We start from the raw sequence: 21,071 nt of genomic DNA, 5'->3' as shown, positions 1-21,071 counted from the left end.
GATGGCACCGGGTGGGGTTGGACGACAACAGAGAAAAAGGCGGAGGAGAGCAGTGTCCCCCAGGTTACAGGGTGTAGAGGTGACGCAAACTGATGGATTTCCTATTACACTCAATAATTACCAACACTGAAGGGGGTGATCAAGGTGGAAAAGCGTTGTCTGGTCAAAACAAGAGAAAAAGATATATGCATATAACACATTTACACTCATTGCATTCATTCACTCATTGAATGAATGGACACATGCAGGATAGAGGGCATTTACTTTATAGATTAATTAAGGATTGACATCAACATTGCATGCCAGTCCTACATTTGATAGAAATTATTGTTTAAAAGATGACCTATTCTGTCATAACAGCTCATGTCCATTTATCAAAGCTTTGACTGAATCTTCCTCACCACTAAAGATGTTCTTTTCTTTAGAACAAACCCATGAAAAAGTCTAGATTCCTGTTACTTCTAACATGAATAATCTGTGCATAAAACTCTACTTTCAAGTTTACAGTTGGAAACAATTCACCCACACACACTCAATCTTAGCTTAGATATCGTATACTCACTGATTGAGAGGAGCTTCAGCAGCTGGTGTATCTCTGCTGTGGACACACACTTGTTCTTTGGCCGTGACGCCTATCTCCTCTTCCTCTCTCTCCTTTCACACCTCCCTCTCACCTCTTACAGTCTGCACTACAGTGTAACCTCATATCTGTTTTAAATTACGTGACATTCAGTTCACCTATATACCAATAACTTCCTTCCCTTTGTTCATTCATTTACATGTCATAATAATACAATTTGTCTCTAGTTTAAAAACATGTGACTAATACCGTTTCATTGTTGTATCTCGTTTAAGTAAAACTTATGTGTTTATTTATCTATTTTTGTGCTCATTTAGCTTTAGCCTTGGAGTCCAGCCTGGGGATTTGTCCCTCTGAATCTTACAACCAAGTGATCATACGATGCTGTAAGCAGCAGTCATACAGTACAAAGTGACATTTGGTCATCAGTATGAAGGTGGAGCAAAAAGCATGGTGACATAGTGAATGGTCATATGTTAGGGCTTCAATGAGCAGCCTTAGTTGCTGAGCAAACCATTAACATTCACCCATGCTAGCCAGATGCTCCCAAGGTGATATGGGCTTGGCAAGGTAACTTCATGAATGAGTTTTTAGCTGTTCATTTATTTACCGGTGTACATCATTATGGTAACTAAACCTGTGTTTCAACCAAAATATCAGCCACTTTTAGTCCCAAGGACTTCAAGGAATTAAAAAGGCTCCTGTGGTTACTTGTTGGTTACTTACGGTAGCCATGTGGTTACTTTTTTCCTCGGTGAAGTTTAAAAATCCTGTGAAGTTTGAACTAATCAGGCTCAACCAATCAGGCATGTCAGCACTTGATCAGGACCAATTTTCTGTCTCATGATATTCTAGAATAGCTCAATTTTTCCATGCTAATTTGGATGCTGTACTGCTGGGGTGATTTCTGCTGGTAATTCTGACACTTTTTTTCACATCTGGAATTATGTGTAACGAAGCCAATGGAAATTAGTTTGCTCATGGGAGCAGATGATTGAGCTGTTCAAAGCCCAAATAATGTCTGGAATTAGACTTCATATCCAGATGAGCTCAAGAGGAGACAACTAGGAGGCAGAGCAGGAAGAAAGTAGAGAGAGGAGAAGTGCTACACGGTGATGTTGTGGTTCGCACGTCGCCTCACAGCAAGAGTTTCGAATTTCTCTGTGGCTGGGGCCTTTCTGTGTGGAGTTTGCATGTTCCTGCACGTGTGTAGGTTCTCCCCAAGCACTCCGTCTTCCTCCCTACTGTCCAAAAACATGCATGTTAGGTTTATTCTAAATGGGCTAGAGTGGTGATCCCCTCACCCCCATGACCTTCAATTCAATTCTGTATTAAGGTATGTTTAAGGTACATTTTCTATTCTGTAAAGGGCCAGTGATTCATAACCAAGTGTAGTGCAAAGTTAGAGTAATACATTTATCTAATAAGTATCAACTATGAACTCCTTTCTTCAGCAGTACAACATCAGTAACTGAATCGTGTAAACGTGAAATATACTGAGTATCAAATAACTTCAGTCAAATTTCACTGTGAGAACTGTTGTTTGGAAAAAATGGTAGATGCTAAAGATTTTTGAAGCCCAATTCAGACAGAAGAAGGCGCTGTTACTACCAAACAGGATGCTAAGCACCGAAAAACTCGAGGACGAAGAAGAACTGAAAACAGCCGAAAAAGACAGTCGCAGCAGCTCCCTTAAACAACACAAAAATGGCATTGAGAGCTGCTTTAAAGAGCAAGTGCGGCTTATCAGGTATGACTGGCTGACAGAAAAGGTACCTTTTGGAGATGCCGTTTCACTTTAGAGAATTAGCCTTTAGCTTGTGCTAGGTGCGCGAGACAGAAACTGGAGCAAAGGTCAGAGGACGCTGGCTGCTACATAAACCTTTCTATCAGAATACTTCAGGTTGTTCGCATTCAGTTAGAAGGTATTATCACAGGGTGACACCTGACGTTTTGGCTCATTAGTTGTAAGAAACGATATGCTAATTGTAAATGAATAAATACATCAATTGTGGTTAGTTGGCTTTTCAATTAAAGTTGTTTAATTAAACGTGCGATAAAGATATCTCAAGATATAACCTCGCTTTATTTTTTATTCCATTTTAATTAATTTTTTTTGTGTTTCTTTGAAGGTCTTCTTTCCCCGCTGTCCTCCTGCAGCAGCCATGGCAGAGTGTGTGTGTCTCCCGTCCTCATAGCTCAGCAGAGGAACAATTCCACCTCGCCTAAGATCAAGGTGGATCTTGACCAAAGCACAGGTGATCATTATTACTGTACCCAAACCCTCCTCCTGCAGCTTTTAGGGGTATTTGCAAACCCTCCAGTAATAAATGCCAAATGGACTGTACTTGTATGGTGCTGACAGCTCAAAGCGCTTTAACACTTCATGCAACATTCACCCACACTCATACAGCATGTCATAAACAGTGCTTTCTTCTAAGCATTCACACACATTCATACACCATGGACGCATCAGTTGGCAACGTGGGGTTCAGTGTCTTGCCCAAAGATGCTTCGGAACCAGAAGTCGAACCACCAACCTTCTGATTGGCAGGCGACTGCTCTTCCTCCTGAACTACAGCTACAGTGCTTCACTCACAGTTTTTTTTTTCTCAAACTTGTCCAGCAACTAATGATCCAAGCAGTTCTCACCCAAACCTGGCGCCTTGGTTCTGTGGTTGGTTATGTAGCAGTGAACTCAGTGGGCACATTTGAATGTGCTGTTCTTCAGTATAGTATGAGGGTAACCCAGCGTTTATGTGAAGACATTTAGAGACGTTTGTTGATAAGGTGATACCTGGTTGTGCGCATCATAGTGTTAAACTGAAGCTCAGCCGCTCTGTCTGCAGGTGTGGCTGTGATGCGCTTGCAGAGTCCTCCGGTCAACAGCCTCAGTTTAGATTTCCTCACAGAGCTGTGCATCAATGTGGAGAAGCTGGAGATGGATAAAGGCTGCCGGGGCCTCATCATCACCTCAGTACGCTACAAATTTACTATTCAAAGCTGCCTTTCTGCATCGTATTACAGCACATTAAAAATGACGCAGTTTCCCATTGTGTTTATTTATCAGTTGTGTGATTGTGTATTGCTCGCTTCAATCCAGAACCAGCCCAAGGTGTTCTCAGCGGGGCTGGATATCTTAGAGATGTATGGCAAGAGTCCAGAGCGCTGCGGGGAGTTCTGGAAGGCCGTGCAGGAGATGTGGCTGAAAATCTACAACTCCAACATGGTCACCATAGCAGCAATCAATGTACGTATGGCACAACTCCACCCCCAATGTCCTACAGCCCGTCACGTAGAAATAGAAGAAAGGGAGCACAGCAAAAAGCACTTGAAACCAAATGCCATGTGCTTCTGTGCTTCCACAGGGTTCCAGCCCCGCAGGCGGCTGTCTGCTGGCTATGACATGTGACTACAGGATCATGGCAGATAACCCCCGTTACTCTATTGGTCTGAATGAGACACAGCTTGGCATTGTAGCGCCTTTCTGGTAAGTAATTATGACAGCGGTAGTGCACCAAGTGCATAAAAATAACTCTTGTGTTCGTCATGCAGAGTGTCTCTGTAGTGAATACATGCTGTGGCCCTCTGCAGGTTTAAGGACACTATGATCAACACAGTGGGCCACCGAAACACCGAGATTGCACTGGAGCTGGGGCTGCTCTACAACCCTACGGAGGCCCTGAGGATAGGACTGGTGGACCACTTAGTACCTGAAGACCAAGTCCTCACCACAGCCACACAGACCATGACCAAGTGGTTGACTATTCCAGGTACAACATGATACAGAACCTCGTATTTCTCGCAGATCTATCACAGAACTGACCTGTCACAGTTTTATTCCTTTTACCTGGGGTGCTTTTCCATCGTGTTTGTCATTTGCTGGTTATCTTTCTTTTCCAGGCTTGTCCAGGCGTGTCTCCTAACCCCGTCACCTGCGCTATCTTTGCCTGTAGCTCCTCACATATTAGGTTTTAGAGTTGTGGAGTTTTGTTTTTTCATATTTGTAATGTGTATTATGTCCCTATTTATTATATCACGTTTTATAGTGATGATATTTTTTATGCTGACTACTTTTGTGATCCAGCTTGCCCTTCGGGGACATTTTAGTTTATCCTATCCTACCCTATCCAGTCTAACTCTACCGACTGCTTTGGAATATCTGAATAGATATTTGGTTGGAGACTAGATGAAAATGAAGTCTTTGGTGCAATTCAAACTAACTTGAATTGGGTTTTTACCTCAGATCTGGGCCGAAAACTTTTTTTTTTCTTTAAAAGTATGTTGTGTGGAGCTGTAGTGTCATTTATGTAGAAGGATTTATTAGAATTACATTGAAAGTTGGACCACAATTAAGGGGTTTCAAGTCTTAAAAGCCTCTCCTGGAAAATTGTAATGGGAGTGGCTGACTGACATTCAAAAAGCTGCTGTTGCTATGAGATGCTCTTTGAACTGCAGTTTCCTGCTGCAGATCACAGCTGTGTAGCTTTCAAATGTTGACAGAGGGAGTTTTACCCGCACAACAAACCCCAGTAGCAAAAGGGTACATTGCAGTTTTTGTGCTTTTCTGTTAAGATTTAAGAGGTGGAGGTTCAGCGGGCCGTAGTTTCTGAACTTTGGAGGCAGATCTGTAAAAATGCTCCCAACAGAAGATTTGAATGTATATTTTGAAGTGTTTTTGTTGCCCACCTCCACACGCACTTTGATTTTGTTTCCAAACCTTCTTGAGAAAATAATAATAACATCTTTTTGACCAGATGGAGCAGTTCATACTTTTGTTTGTTCAGTACTTGTGGTGAGGCTTTCAGACCATGACTGGGAATATTATATAAAGTGGAGCTGTGTGAAGTGTTACATGTTTAGTATTTGCTGACCTCCGGTTAAAAGTTATCTCCTTTTCGTCCCGATAAAGAAGTGACATCACGTTGAATTTGTTTACAGGTGCAACACAGTTTAAAGAACCCTGTTTACTAAAACTTTTCACCAGAAGTTGATCGGATGTAAAGACATCCCCAGGAGAACCTTTTAGTCTTTGAGCTGAATGTTCATCTGTTCACTTTGCAGAGCACGCCAGACAGATCACCAAGTCCATGATGAGGAAGCCAACGATAGACAAACTAACGTCCAACAGAGACGCTGACATCCAAAACTTTGTCAGCTTCATCACCAAAGACTCCATCCAGAAGTCACTGCAGATGTATCTGGAGATGCTTAAAAGGAAGAAGGCCTAAAGGGGGAAACATGAACACACATGTACTAACACCGCAGAGGCTCTGACACCGTCAGTGCCTCGAGATGATTGAAATCATAGTGCTAAAATGATTGAATGCAGACCTTGTTTTCTCATCTTCAAGTGTGTTCAAATAGTGAAGAACCAGGAGTCCTATAACTGAGCCATCTGCAGCAGTCACAAACATTTAGGCTAGAAGTGCAGCGATTTAATGAAGGGTAGCATGTTTCTGTTCAACATCACACCTCATTTACTAAAAAGATGATCTGAAGAAATGACTGTTCAAACTTTCCACTTGTTCTGAGGGAAATGACTGTATGATGGATCAGCCTGCTTACTTCCCTAATGGTCTGTTCTAATCACAGATGAGCCTTTTATCCTGTCAGTGCCTTCCTTTTCTGTACTTTCAAGAACCATAACTAATGCCGTTTGAATAGCCCACAGTAGCAAAGCCTTTGTGATCTCTGTTATGTCTTCACAAACTTCTGTCAGTTTGTTTTTTTTTTAGTGTGAGATTTCCTGAATAAACAGTTGGATTTAGTATTTTGAGCTGATACCACTTTTATTTTAAAGCTGTCACAAAACTGGTGTTATTGTGTGCATGCAGCTTCCGTTTTGATTCCCCATCACAGAACATTAGTTTGTGCTTCACAAAACATGCAAACGTTAAATCCGTACTGTGTCCTTTTCAAAGAAGACTGTGATTTCATGATTTGTGCTGTTAAGTATGGTAATCAATATATTTTTGTCTTTTGATTAATGGAATAATAGTAGGTTAGAGTCTCCCGCCTCGTGGGAGTCATGATTCAAGCAGCAGGAGCCGAACCGGTCAGCTTCACCTCCACAGGGAAATGGTCGCTAACAGCCAGCGCCTGAGAGAGACAAAACGCACATTGTTTCATCATTGCACAGTTTGTCATCATAGACTGCTCCAGTTTTCACTGTGACACAGAACACGGGTGTTTGGTGCTACAGTAACGGCGATGTACAGCTCCTGTTTCTGGAAGAGATCGGAGAACTAAAACGAAAAAAATCTTAAAAAACGCATACAAAGAAAATGATTTCCCGTGTCCCTAATATCCAACTTTGCCGTTTAAATTTATTCCCAGCAATACACTAAATGAAAGGAGAGAGGCTAAAGAAGACCAAGGTTTATTGAACATACATGTAACCGTATTGGTGAAGATTATACTACTGACTGGTAAGGGTGTCAGGATTGGTAAGGAGTATCGACCAAGGGCAGAGGGTTGAATAGCTTTTTCTATTATTATTGTTATTTATTTATTAATGTATTTGTTTTTTGCTTAATGAGATTCCAAACTAAATTAAATGTCTCATGGTATCACAGTGGCAGCCATGATCAGAGCTGTTCAGTGGTCACTTTGTTTAAAACCTAAGGAAAGGAGCTCCAGTGCTTCCTTTACTATGTCCTTTAGCAAAGGAAACCCCGGATCATCTTTTATGAAAGGGGAAAGAAAGAAGTCCATCCCACACACAGACATAGTGCTCCATTATTTTCCTACACTCATGCTTATTGGGATTCATGTAAATCAATTTTTCTTTTAATTTTGTGGCTTTATCTTTCCAATTTTGAATTGCCAGACTTAATGATGTTGTACTATGTTATATCTTATTAGGTTAAGATAATTTCTTGGTTCACCACATTATGCCAAATTCCATCAAAGAATGATCACTAAGTTCCAACAAAGTTTTCTCAAGATTGTAACAAACTGGTCTCAGCGTCTGCAGAGCATAATGTTGCAAAAAGTCTGAGGTATGTAAGGGACGAGGATGGAAACCATTGATAGGAACTTCGAGCCTTAAGGCAGCACTGCATGAAAAACTGTCATGGAGTATCATGGAAAGCCATTTAAATTCCGTATTTCTTTCTATTTTCTAAGATTAGTTATTCAATGCAAGCACTGAAAATCATTCTATTTGGACTCATATCTGTTAAACAAATATTCAAACACACAAACAAATTACTAATCAAAATTTTTCTTGCATTTTAGAAAGCTGCACAACTTTATTGGGTTTGTACAGGAGTACAGCATTGCAGTATTAAACACTGAAAATGAATCGGTTTTTACCAGACTGTGGCTGAGACTCAGGTCCTTCATGAAGTCATAAACCTCTGCACTGCCGTGCACCACTTCCTTCGCCATGTCAGTCGTGACCACAATCCTGCAAATACAGGAGGATGAGTGGAGCCGAGCGTGAGCGTGTGCGCGTGCAGCAATCTGTGTGCGTCTACCTGTCATAGGGGCAGTTAGTGTGAGACACCGTGGTGTCGGCCTCATCTGGAATCAGCCAGTGGAAACTTTTGTCCGTGAAGAGGCGGATCTGGTCCCATTCGCAGCCTGTGACGTAGTTACAGCCTGCGTTGAAGTCGCCCAACAGGACAATGTCCTGGGAAGAGAGGAAAAGGTGGTTCAGCAAGGTTGATCACTTTTTTCTTTAAATTTCACTAGATATTTTTACTTGAAAATGTATATTCACATTGGTGTTCCAGCGACTGCGGACATCAGTCACCACATCATACAGAGCATCACATTCCGGCAATGCAAAATCTGGAGAGGTGTGCTGGGGGATCAGAACAAAGTTCTCCACAGCTGTAAAAACAACAGTTAGAGAGGATTGAAGGCTTTCAAACTTAGCAGAATACTCATAGATCTGAAACATCTGGCATAAATGCTGATGATGCAACTTCATGTTTAGAAAAATTAAAGATCCAAAGTTTTGTAAAAGGGCATTGGTCACCAGCATACTTCACGACCTCGCCAGACATGATTGTTTAAGATTGTTTAAGAAGAAAATTCTTTATCACAGACATGCGGTGCTGTTAACATCTGTCCACTTTTTCCACAGCATACCAGTATATTTGGAGGAGAACATGACTACAAATGGCTCCCTCGTGAAGGCGTCTGTTCCGCAGGTGTCATCGCCATCTTTATAGGTGTAGCTTTTAACCACAGACACCTTCTGCTCCCTGCAGAAGAAAAACAACAGTGAGCCAAGTCTGTTATGCTGTGCTGTCCAAATTCCTAAAATGGACTCTTCTGTCACATAGACTAGTCATAGCACTGACCACAAGGGGATATGTTGGCTAGATATTTGAATAAAGGTGCTATGATTTATGTCAAATACTGAATGTACAGTCACATGAACATCATGCCATCTATTTCACCAAAACTAAGCTAAAATGCACCACCCTGGTATGAAAACCACCATCACAGATTCCATAGAAATTAAGAGGCGAAGTAGCTGCTAGAAGCTGCTTATCAGACGCGCTTGATTAACGGATCTTCTGTAACCTCTATAAAAGCAGAAGTTTTAGCAGGTTTTTGCTAAGGAGGGAAGGGCATCAGCAATGATCTCAGAGCAATTGTTGCTGTCCATCAATCTGGGAAGGGTCATAAGGCCATTTACAAACTAAATTGAGTTCATCATTTGACATTGAAATAGATTATTCACATTAGGAAATCTTTCCAGCCATTTGCAAACTTTCCCAGGAGTGGGCATCCCGCCAAGTTCACCCCAAGGTCAGACCGTGCAATGCTCAGAGAGACTGCAAATAACCCAAAAGCTACATTTCAGACTCTCCAGGTCACAGTTAGCAAGTTAAATGTTACAGTTCATGAGAGTATAATTAGAAAAAAAAATTATGTGAGAGACGGAAAACGATTACTTCAAGTTATTCCAGCAGGTGGTTCTAAAACCCCTGCCAAAAAATGGTTGAACCTCGACACAGTTGGAGGATGTTCATTCTGAGAAAGAAAACACAGATACAACTCAAAAGAACTTTGTTCAATGGCTGAACATTCTCATTTTGTAAAGTGTCCCTCATTTTTTGATTATGGTTTGTTTATATGGTTTGTTGGAACTGAACCAAACTAAAGTCCCAGTATCTTCTCCTTGTTCGATGCAGATTGGTGACTCAACCACTTTCATCCTATCATCCGCAGTCCATGACTGATTCTCTTTATCCCACTGTGACCTTGTTTTCTTCTGTTTAGGTGTTGGTCATGGTTTACATTTGGCTTTTCTGGATGGAAATCCCATTTCCTTCTGCTTACAGTTAGCTCACAAACATCAACTCCTGTTTCTGCCCATTAGGTTTTAATTTTTCTCGTGCATCTTCAATCTTTTAAGGCATATTTTCTGTCCTGACCCTTTGACGTCTTCCCTGGCTGACCTGTATGTTTCCCTTTTACAACCCTCCCATGTGGTTTGTACTTGCTCCAAATTTTAGACACAGCTGACTGAGAACAACCAACATCTTTAGCTTTATGATCCTCTCCATCGTTTCCACTGACAGCTCTCTTGGTGGGGCCATGTTTGCTGTCAATCGGCGAATTTCAACAGCTCATTAAGTCCAGTAAGCACTCTCTTGACTGCAAAGTACTGAAAAAACATCCTCTAAGTTTGCTGATTCTATTGTTTTTGTCAGTGGTTCTTCTGGCTATTGAAGCATGGGGTGGACTTAGTTTTTCAACACACTGCTGCCGCAGTTTAGTTCTAGTTAAATCAATAATAACGTGGTGTAATATGTCACACACTATTGATCATTCTGAGGTTATCTTTTTTTTTAAATTAGGTAAATAAAACCTTCAAATTAAAAGGACACTCTTTTAATACCTTTTTCCCAAATTGACTGTGTAAACACTTAATGCCAAGAAAGTACACTGAAACACATTTACCATATGGTTACATCATGGATAAACAGTGTTGACTCATAATGCAACCGTTGTGTAACCATAATGCATACAAAAGACACTTGTGAGAACTCCATTCAGGCATAAAATGGAGGTGTACAGGGGTCAATATTGAGCGGCAACATATGAAACTCCATCTGTTATTTTCATTGTAGTTCATTTTAATTCCACCTTTGTAATATCTTTGATTTTGCACTTTGATTTACCGATAGAGAAAGAGGTATCTTTCCTTATAGGTGCTGCGACCCAGAGGCTCACTGACGATGTACCCGAACTGAGGAGAACTTCTGGGAACACACACAGATGGACAAAAAGCATCATGCTGTTTGTCATGTAAATGTATGTATTACCCCTGTTTCTACCAACCCAGGCAAAAATCTGATTTGGCCTGTGGTAGGTTTTATTGTATGCTCTATGTAAGGTGTGTGGTTAGTCTAACTTGTTGACATGATCCATGAGTGCTTTGGTTGCTGACAGATCGCTGTCTCTGACCTCCTGGATTAGAATGATGTCATAGCGGTGAACAATCTGTAAAATACACCAAAAACACAAGTCAGTGCACTGACATCACATTCCTTTTGATGTTTAGCTTAGGCTTAATAACTGCTCGTTCATTATTTCTCTATGGGTTAGGCGGTATTTCACTGCATTTAAACATTCATTCTAATTTATTGATAATGGAAATTACTATTGAGACTGAAGTCCTCATTGTAGGCTTGGAAATATTCCGCTTTGAAGTTGCATGGCATTGAGTGGTTTGGGAATCACTGCTCAGTGAGACAGAGGACTGGAGTCAATCAAATACCTGGAAATCAGGATCAGGATACAAATGTCTAAAAGGCTTTGTTCTGCAAAGACCAATTCCAAGTTAAAATGCAAAAAAGGTGGAATAGAGTCACAGGTATGATTGTGCTACATGAGCTCTCCTTTTAAAGACTATTTTATAATCATTTGGGAAGACATCACATTATTTGTTGCTGTTTTTCAGAGGAATCTGTGTCCATTTTTAATATTTAAATACAAGATTTCAGCTGCTCAACAGTCCATAGTCATCTTCATCTGATTCTCTTCTTCACATTTTCAGCAGATCTGGACTATGGGTGGGCAAGTCAAGCACATACACTCTATGCCTGTGAAGCCATGATGTTGGAAGTTGTGCAGAATGATGTCCGGTATTGCCCTGCTGAAATAACCACAGAGCCTCTGGACAAAGACGTCACCTTGAGGATCTCGAGTCCAGAGAACTCAAGTGGTTCCACACAGTTGATATGTGGCTTCTTGTTTTTTGATAATACCGTTTTAGGTTACATTTCTGGATGCAGCAGAGGTGTGCTGAGTGAAATAGTTTTCTAAGGAACACCTGAGACCGTTTGGCCTGATCATTGTGGCATAGCATTTTCTCATGCAGTGCCATCTGGGGGCGCGACGGTCATGCACATCCAACAGAGGATCTTATGCACTGACATAATATTTTTCTCTGTAGATGCTGAAATATGAAAGTTCTTTGGTACCTTTTGTAGAGTATTCTTCTTATTCATTTATCTATATATTCATCTGTTTATCTATTCATTCATTTATTTTTTTATTGATTGAAAATTGACTCTCTGAAAGAGTTTGGTACAAGGTGTGGAGCCACGGTTCGTCCTGGCTTGGAAAGAGAAAAAATGTGTTCGAAATGACTTGCTTGACCATTCACTCACTACATGGAGGACTCACTGGGAGTAAGGGTAACCAACTGCTCACACATTTCTGATACTACTCAATTGGAGCTGCATTATTATACGCATTGAATTTGCATAAACAACCTTTAGCAAGATACATGCACACCAAATCTCAGGTAATGGACTGCACAAGTGGGCTATTCAAACCTCAGGGAATTATTCCACCATTTTTCTTTTTAATTTCAAAAGTGCAAGTGACGCTTTTCACAGTGCTGGTTTATTTTGTTATCATGTTCTTATGTGATGCAGTACTATGATTAATCATTCGCAAAATGTGTCATACGTCATCATACAAAAAAAAAAGAATCGAAGAAGCCAAATAATCGACAAGCAGCCTCAAATTCTAACATAAACTGTTTGAAAATCTGAAAGTGGATATTAAACATACACGTGGAACATTTACTGCTTGATTCATTTGATGGTTTAAGTTTAGAAATGAACACAACTGTGGGTTAAATTTTTAGGCCCTTTTGAGGTCTGTTAACTGTGGTGTTCCAGTCTCATTTCACTCTTTAGTTTGAAAATAAAGTAAGTACTTTATCTGAACAATCATATTCAGAATTCAAGATTTGAAAAAAATAAAAGAGGGAAAGTGCAGTGCAATTGCAGACCGTGCTGATGATGTCCATCAGAGTTGTGTTGGAGGCTTTCTTGTCTCCGAAAGACTTGATGTTGAAGGCTCCCAGCAGCAGAGCATTAGACAGGTGCAGCAGGCCCACAAGGAGCCCCACAGTGCACACCACACGCATCCTGGGCCAAAGAAGTCAACCCTAAACAGAGAAATATTAATACTTATCATGTCAAATATGAACATTCACTACTGATTTGCCACTTTTTTTTTTCATGTCATGTTTTCATGTCATTGTGTGTTTAAGCTGATTCATAAGCTAACCACTCTTCCTTTGTCACCGCATATTGTTAAGTTATACTGTCCACTGCTAGAACCTTAATAAACCACACCTAGCCCATTATAAAGCTGCTGATTGTTCCCTGTTAATACTATACATACTCTTGGTCAGTATGAACATATCTCTTGTTATGTCAATAGTTAATGGAAAGGCCCCAGAGTCAATAGGCTTTGCTTAAGTACTGCAGGGATAACATGCTCTTAAAAGTGCAGTCGTGTGATCCTTGATAGCATCTAAGCCTTAGTGTGGGAATGGGAGATGGAAAGAACAGCTGGTCCACTGAAAATGTGACAATATTTGTTCTAGGCAGCTTATTTAAGTTAAAAACGTTTGTCGCCCCAAAATAAAACCTGGCACAATATGGAAACTACAAATAATGGAAAGAAACACCATGTTGCCACATTTACTTAGACTTTTATGTTATTGTAGAGAAAATTAATCATAGTGTGTGAGAAAATAATTGAAAAGCTTAAAAACATTCTTTCTGAAAGAAAGATGGGAGGGGATTTGCATATTTTCCCTCCACAGTCAGTTTTATTTGTGTCCCCGTAAGGCAATTAGTGTTGCAGCAAGTACAAAAGACATAAAAAATAAAGGACAAACGATTAAAAGTCTAAGATGGAGGGATAATACAGTGTGCTGAAATAACATCAGTAGCAGCCCATACAAAGTAGCAAAAGTGTATGCGGTTGTGTCAGTGCACATCAAAGCCCTTTTACACGTCTGTGATGGCAGCATGAATGCAGAGAAGTTCACTTCTCTTTTTTTAAAGCAACATGTGCTGCCTTCAAGACCACATCTTCTCCAGGGAAGTCAATGTATTTTTTCAACAAGACTACATTCTGCACACATTAAAAAGGCATGATTGAGTAAGAAGAGAGTAAGAGTACCGGACTGTCCTACCTGTAGTCCTCACCTGTCCCCAAAAGAGAAAAAAAACAACCCTTTACTACTGCACACCTTTATACGTGTTTGCTGAAAGGACTGGACAAAAAAATCACCAGAAACTCATCATGGCTTGTTATCCTCTGTGCCAGAATGTCTTTTAAGTGGTATGAGAAGTAACTGCAACATTACAAAGTGGTGAAAACTTTACTGTCCCAACTTTTTGTCATGTGTTTCAGGCCTGAAATACAAAAATGGATGTACAATGACTGAATACCACAACATAATATGAAACATTTTTTGTTCATTCCATCTTCATCAAATAAAAGTCTAGATGAATGTAGGAGCCACTGTTTTTTTTTCTTTCTTTCCAGACTACAATCTTTTCTTTTATTTGAGGCTGCATTTTAATGGTGATGCTTATTGCAGAGGCTTTGTTGTGTTGCGTGTAAAATATTACTCCAGAAGGAAAGTCATCCTTTGCACCCTGCTCACACATTGGTTCTGGTGTGGAAGTGACTCTCGGACAGAGGTTGTCAAATATGGAAAGTAACGGTGCGGTAACCTGCACACACTGTTGCTATGGTTTAGTTTGTCAGTTACTAAGACATAAAATCCCATGGAAACAGAAGTTAACTTGTTTCAGTTGAGAAAATTGCAGTCACTGTGTTGCGATCCCATTAATAATTGTTATTAAAAGCATTCTGGCTTTTATAGCATTAACTGAAGTATTGTGCATTTAAGTACCTGACAAGTTCTTGTTGTCAAAAGGAATAAAAAGTGAATACCTGTTTTGGTGAAGGTAAGGGGAAATCCTGTTGTGTCTTTTTTGTGTCAATCCCCAAGGCTTTAATGCAGATTCTGAGCTGAGTCACTGATAGTGTCTCCTTTGGGGAGGAGATGTTGGGGAGGAGCGAGGACATGTTGGGGAGGAGCGAGGACAGGAGGTGTACTGTGGAAATATGGGGGTTGAAGAGGCACAGAGAATCACTTTGATAACATTGCCATCTCAGAATAATTCCCTGCTTATCATTTAGGCTCCAAGTCAAATTAATTCATTAAAAATTACTTGACCCATCAGGGAGGCATATTTTTCCTGTTGTGATAGTAAAATTGTAACAATACAAGGTAAAACTATATTTGCAGATGAAATGAAAGGCAAATTATGGGAAAAAAGAAACACTCATTTAATAGGTAATAAGATGTGGCAGACACCTTAATAGCCAGTCACTAATGAGCATATTTGTAACATTATGAAAAGGATACTTACTTTTAACTTTTTGGATTACATGAGCAAATTCTGACAGAGTTGCCAAATTTACAAGGAGTCAGAAAAAGCTAACTTTTTATGTAGGTTAACAGCACGTATAAAAGTATGTAATAAATAAATTCCAATTTTTTATTAATTAATTCAATTTAAATTTAAATTTAATTCATTCTAGATGTTTGCAAAAAATACTCAGATCTTTTAACTTCGCAGTCAATGCTATGGCCAGAACATGATTGTCCATCTGTGGCTGAATGTACATACAATCCTAATTCAGAAAAGTTGGGACTCTTGTGTGAGATGTAAATAAAAACAGAAAGTGAGACATTTTACAATTTCATGAAAAATATTAGCTCCTCCTAAATTTGATGGCAGCAACACATCTCATAAAAGTTGGAGCGTGGGCAACAAAAGGCTGGAAAAGTAAATGATACTAAAATGACTGGGTATATATAAAAAAGAGCACACTGCAGAGGAAGAGTCTCTCAGTGTAAAGATAGGCAGAGGTTTGGCAATCTGAAAAAATATATATATCAACAAATTGTGGAGCAGTTTCAGAATAATGTTCCTCAGTGTAAAATTACAAAGACTTTGAATATTCTATCATCTACAATAGATGATATCATTAAAAATATTCTAAGAATCTGGAGACATCGTTGTGCACAGGAGATAGAGCTGGACACCAATATTGGTTTCTTGTGATCTTCAGACCCTCGGGCAGCACTGCAGTAAGGACAGACATGATTCTGTCAAGGGTGTCACTGCATGGGCTCAGGAACACTTCCAGAAATAATTCCCTTTGAATAGAGTTCACTGTGCCATCTGCAAATGCCATCTAATCTCAAATGCAGGTTACAGCTTTATCGTGCAAAGAAGCAACCATATGTGAACATGACTTTGAAACACTGTCGTCTAATGTTGCAGTTTAACTGCATTATTAAACTGTCTCAAAAGACTAAGCTCCTCAAATAAAATGTTTCTTTTCTCATTGTTACGCCTTGACTCAAAGGGATAGAAGGGATCTGGAAAACAGTGCTCAGGTCACCATTCAGCGTGGCTGCAGCTCAGGAGGAAGAGCAGTCAGAAGGTTCGACTTCCCCGGGCTACATGTCGAAGCAAGACACTGAACCCCACGATGCAGCCATCAGTGTATGAATGTGTGTGAATGAGTAGGAAGCATGTAGTTATACATAGACTAAGACATGCTGTATGAGTGTCTATGTCTGAACTATCTTCTGAGAGGAGGACTGCTCCAGCATCACTGGCATCCACAGCAAGCCTAAATGGCTTTTTGAAATTAAGCAAAGCAGGTTAGTTAAAGGAGCAGCAATAACGGCAAAGTTCTGACAAAAACTCTGATAATACCCTGCCAATTCCAGAAAGCGCTTAAGCTCTCGACAAGATGCGGGCACACAAAGTCGAACAATGGCCTCTACTTTAGCCTCAATTGGAAAAACTTTCCCACACCCAACAATCTTACTTGGGTAAGTGACAGTAGCACACCCAAACAAAAACTTTTACAGTCAGGTTGGCAGCTACCAAACACTGGAACACTTCCTTTAGTGGGGTTAAATGTTGAGACCAAGTAGAGCTATAGGTGACTATATCGTCCAAATAAGCCTCACACCCAGAAACACCTCTCAGTACTTGATTGATTAGGCACTGAAAGGTGGCTGAAGCATTTTGCATACCAAAAGCTATTACTCTATGCTGACAGAAGTCATCAGGTTAAAAGCAAATACTTCACAGGCTCTTGTATTCAAGGGCACCTGCCAAAAACCCTTCAGCAAGTCTAGCTTTGTGACAAAGCGTGCCAATCCCACTCTATCGTTACAGTCATCCAGTCAGGGAAGAGAGTAGAAGTCAGGCTTTGTTACAGAATTAACCTTGCGGAAATCTGTACAAAAACGATACGTCTCATCAGGCTTGGCAACTGGAGGTCCAGGGGCTAGCGCAAGGTTCAGCAATATGAATGCTGCTTTATAGGGATCGCATTACCAACGCCAATGTCATCTTCAAGGACATTGGTACACCTAAAAAGAGCTCAAGGTGCTCAAGGTATAATTTCAATTACATCACAGCACTTAGAAAGATCCAGTGAAGAGAGATGACAATGTAAAGTGCTCAGAAAGGTGGAATTTGCCAACCTTCCCTGTTGAACATCACATCCACCACATCCTCCTCATTAGCATTTGGGGTGGATGCAGTATGAACAGGCTGTACAGTTAAGATAGACATTGGCTTTCGATCAAAATATGGTTTCAGAAGATTTATGTGACATAACCTGTTTTTTTCCCTTTTTGTCAGGATATTTACATTCATTAACTTTCCTTTCAACTATATAAGGGCCACTGTAGTGAGCCTGCAAAGTGGACCTTGAAAGTGGTAAAAGAACCAGTACTTTGTCTCCTGGAAAAAACATTACTACTTGATTTTTTTGTCCTACCAGCCTTTCATCTGCTTTTGAGCCTTTAAAGATTAAGTTTAACCAACTTTCAAGTTCTATGAAGCTTAGACTGAAAATTGCTTACAAAATCAAGTAAATTGGAAGATTTTTTGTGACAACTATCTTTCCTTTGGCAGTTTCAAGGGGCCACGCACGGTTTTGACCAAGAACCAGCTCAGTAGGACTGAACCCCAGTGACTCTTGGGTTAATTATCTCGTAGCAAAAAGGAGCAAAGGGACCCCATCATCCCTATCTTTTTTTTTAAATTCTCAGCAAAGAACTCGTAACATGGTTTTAAGACTGATGAAACCTCTCACAGGGTTCCCTGCGATTCAGGATGAAAAGCAAAGGAAGTACTGGACAATTGTTGAAGCACCTGAGAAAACACACTGGACTTAAAGCTTGTCCCTTGGTCAGTTTGCACCACTCTGGGGAGTCCAAACACAGTGGAAAAACTTAATGAGGGCCTTGGAAATAGATGAGACTGTGATTTTTGGGATTGCCTCAGGAAATCGGTTTGTTACACACATGATGTTCAATACTGGTTATCGAACTTTGTACGTGGCAGTGGACCAACACAGTCAACCAAAACGTGCTCAAATGGTTCACCTATAGCTGGAACTGGGTGTTAAGGAGCCGGATGAATTGCCTGGTTTGGCTTCCCTACAACCTGGCACACATGGCATGATCTACAATACTCCACAAAATCGGATCTTATGCCAGGCCAATACAAATGTCAAAGCACCCAATTTAAAGTCTTTCCAAGCCCCTGCCATGTGCCCTGCCATGCAGTGGTCATGAGTAAAGCTCAAGACAGCAGAGCGGTAAACCCTGGGGACTACAACTTGATACACACTACTCCAATCATCTGTACAAGACAGTTCAGGGGGAGTCCACTTCCTCATTAGGATTCCATTGGTCACAATGTAACCACAAGAAACATCTTTAATAGCATCTTCACCAAGTACATTAGCAAACAAGGGGATTCAAGTTACATCTTAACCCTGCTCAGACTTAAGCTCACCATGGGAGGGGAACATTGTGCCAAACTCTACATTATCCAGTGAAGCAAAAAAGAGTATCGCAAGAGCAATGTCTGAGCTGTTCGATTTATCTTTGGCTTTCTTAGACATTGATCGAGTGATAACACATACAGACACACATTTTTGCTGACGACACAGTCCTCCTGTCCCTTCTGTCAGGCCCCTCCCTGCATCATGGACCTGCTCTGCAGCAGTTTGTCGAATGGTGTGACTCTTGCCGCCTTGAGCTGAATGTCAGCAAAACTAAGGAGATGGTGACTCCCAAATATAACAAAAGGCAAAATAACAAATTAGTGTACAGGTGGAAGGATGAATAAATCAGTCCAGCTGGCACACTCCCTAGCTAATCAGGGAGATCACTGCAAAAAGAAAAGAAAAAAAGTGCACACAGGCAACACTCACCAAAGGTGAGAAACCATGAGCACATGTTTGAACAAACAAAAGAAAACTCATCCACACTTCAACTGTCCCGGATGAGCCCCCAATATGTTACGCCCTGGCTCAAAGATTGCAACACAAAGAGATCTGCAACTTGTCCAACTTAAAGGGGATTTATTTAAACAAGCAAAAAACATTGAAGGGATCTGGAGAAGCAGTGCTCAAGTCACCATGTTGGAGCATCAATGGGGAGAAAGAGAGAGAGAGTGGTTAGACTGGCCTTTTATCCTCTTCCAGGTGATGGTGAAGCCCTACGGAAAACTCAGAGGGACACAAAAGCATAGGGCATAACAATCATCTTCATACAGATCTGCCTCTAATTATCTTTCTTCACAGACCCAGAACCAGGTGACCAGTTCCTCCTCCTGGTCCCTCTGCCTTGGGCCAGGAAACAAGGGTGTGGGTAGACCTCCCCTCGTCACTCACTATATAAACATTCATTTTAACAGTGCAACAAATCTAGCAATCTACAACAGGTATAAAACTATTGGGAAAATATGATATTCTAACTTAATCATTGTTTCTATGTACCTACTATTTGATGGTGTTATTATCATCTTAATTATTATTATTGCTTTTCACCAACCATATAATTTCTTACTTGTTGATAACTTTTGTAAAACGACCATAGTGGAGTTTTCATAATGTGACCCCGAGGCAACAGTGTTACATTAAGTCTAGGTTAAAGGTATTGTAAACCTTAGGGGAACGCGTCCTAAATGTTAGTTACCAGTTACAGGCTTTGTAACCTTTAAGAATCCTTCAAGAGGAATGTTTTCTGGACATTCTTTAAAGGTTTGTTTTTTTGTAACCTTCTGGGAATCTTCCGGAAATATTTCCTGTTAAAGGCATTGAAACCTCTCAGGGTACTAGATGTTCCGTAAGAGTTACAGGCTTTGCACCTTTTTTGCAACTTTGCAACATTCAGAAAACATTCACTTAGGGTTACTCAAAAGTTAAAGTTATTTTAGCATGTAGAGAAACGTTTTCCGGAAGTTCTTTAATGGTTCCTGTTTTATAACCTTTTGAGAACCTTGAGGAAACTTTCCCTGAGGTTAAAAGGAATATTCCTTGATGATCCTTAAGAGTTACAGGCTTTAGGGGAATGATTTATAGATATTCCTTAAGGTTAAATGCATTGTAACCTTTAGGGGAATATTTCCCTGCTTCTTGCCCAATGACAGCTGGGATAGGCTTGAAGGAGAGATCTTACGGAGTTAGGACTCGGTCTTATCAGGGTTGTCATTTTGCTTGCTATCATGTATCATGTATCATGTGCTATCATCAATTTGTATAATTTGTTTGACAACATGATGCTGTTGGCAAATCTGCTACAAAACCGCCTCCTCTGGGCGGTTTGTCTATCACCATACAGATAGTAGACGTGCAGGAAAAATAGTTTGTATTTTTTCAAAATAACATTTTACTAAATGCTACCGGGTGTACCCAATCAATATCTTAAACAAACAAATTAAAAATTTTGACTCTTTTGTAAAATTCTTATGAATTATACTTTCTGTTGGGAGGGCGGCACCCGAGCGCCCTCTATTGGCCAGCCGCTGCTGGTGGGTATAGAAAATGGATGGAAGCTTTTAATCTTTAATCTTTTAACCTTTCAGTGACTAAAGGTTACTGTTATCTCGGTGCTTGCAGCTTACTGTCAAGATGTTCACATTATTTGGGCTGATCTTTCCTCGTGAAAAAGAATGCCCTTTAGGTTGGAATTAGTAGTTTTAGTTAGTTTGTCCACCGTTCATTATCGGCGAGTGTCAGTATAGCCCTGAAATATTTTTACAAGTCCAAGAAGAAGAAGTCTCCAGAGCGACGTCATTCGTGG

General features: G+C 40.4%; 2 protein-coding genes across 2 annotated transcripts; one reads left to right on the top strand and one right to left on the bottom strand.

The window, feature by feature from the left end:
* Positions 1 to 2,212: 2,212 nt before the first annotated feature.
* On the top strand, positions 2,213 to 6,350 carry eci1 (enoyl-CoA delta isomerase 1). Its single transcript, XM_072368881.1, has 7 exons — positions 2,213 to 2,330; positions 2,713 to 2,838; positions 3,430 to 3,557; positions 3,684 to 3,830; positions 3,949 to 4,070; positions 4,175 to 4,353; positions 5,645 to 6,350. Exons 1-7 carry the CDS (start codon positions 2,288 to 2,290, stop codon positions 5,809 to 5,811), a joined length of 912 nt encoding a protein of 303 aa, XP_072224982.1. The 5' UTR covers positions 2,213 to 2,287; the 3' UTR covers positions 5,812 to 6,350.
* On the bottom strand, positions 6,251 to 13,012 carry dnase1 (deoxyribonuclease I). Its single transcript, XM_072368882.1, has 8 exons — positions 12,858 to 13,012; positions 10,965 to 11,053; positions 10,732 to 10,812; positions 8,684 to 8,799; positions 8,310 to 8,422; positions 8,065 to 8,219; positions 7,901 to 7,994; positions 6,251 to 6,682 (listed from the first exon to the last, which is right to left on the bottom strand). Exons 1-8 carry the CDS (start codon positions 12,993 to 12,995, stop codon positions 6,617 to 6,619), a joined length of 852 nt encoding a protein of 283 aa, XP_072224983.1. The 5' UTR covers positions 12,996 to 13,012; the 3' UTR covers positions 6,251 to 6,616.
* Positions 13,013 to 21,071: the final 8,059 nt, after the last annotated feature.

Source organism: Leuresthes tenuis, unplaced genomic scaffold, assembly GCF_036924035.1.
Source record: "Leuresthes tenuis unplaced genomic scaffold, fLeuTen1.0.hap1 SCAF_17, whole genome shotgun sequence".
Classification (NCBI taxonomy): Eukaryota; Metazoa; Chordata; class Actinopteri; order Atheriniformes; family Atherinopsidae; genus Leuresthes; species Leuresthes tenuis.
The sequence above is the reverse complement of the archived record's forward strand: the minus strand, read 5'-3'. Positions and strand labels throughout refer to the sequence as shown.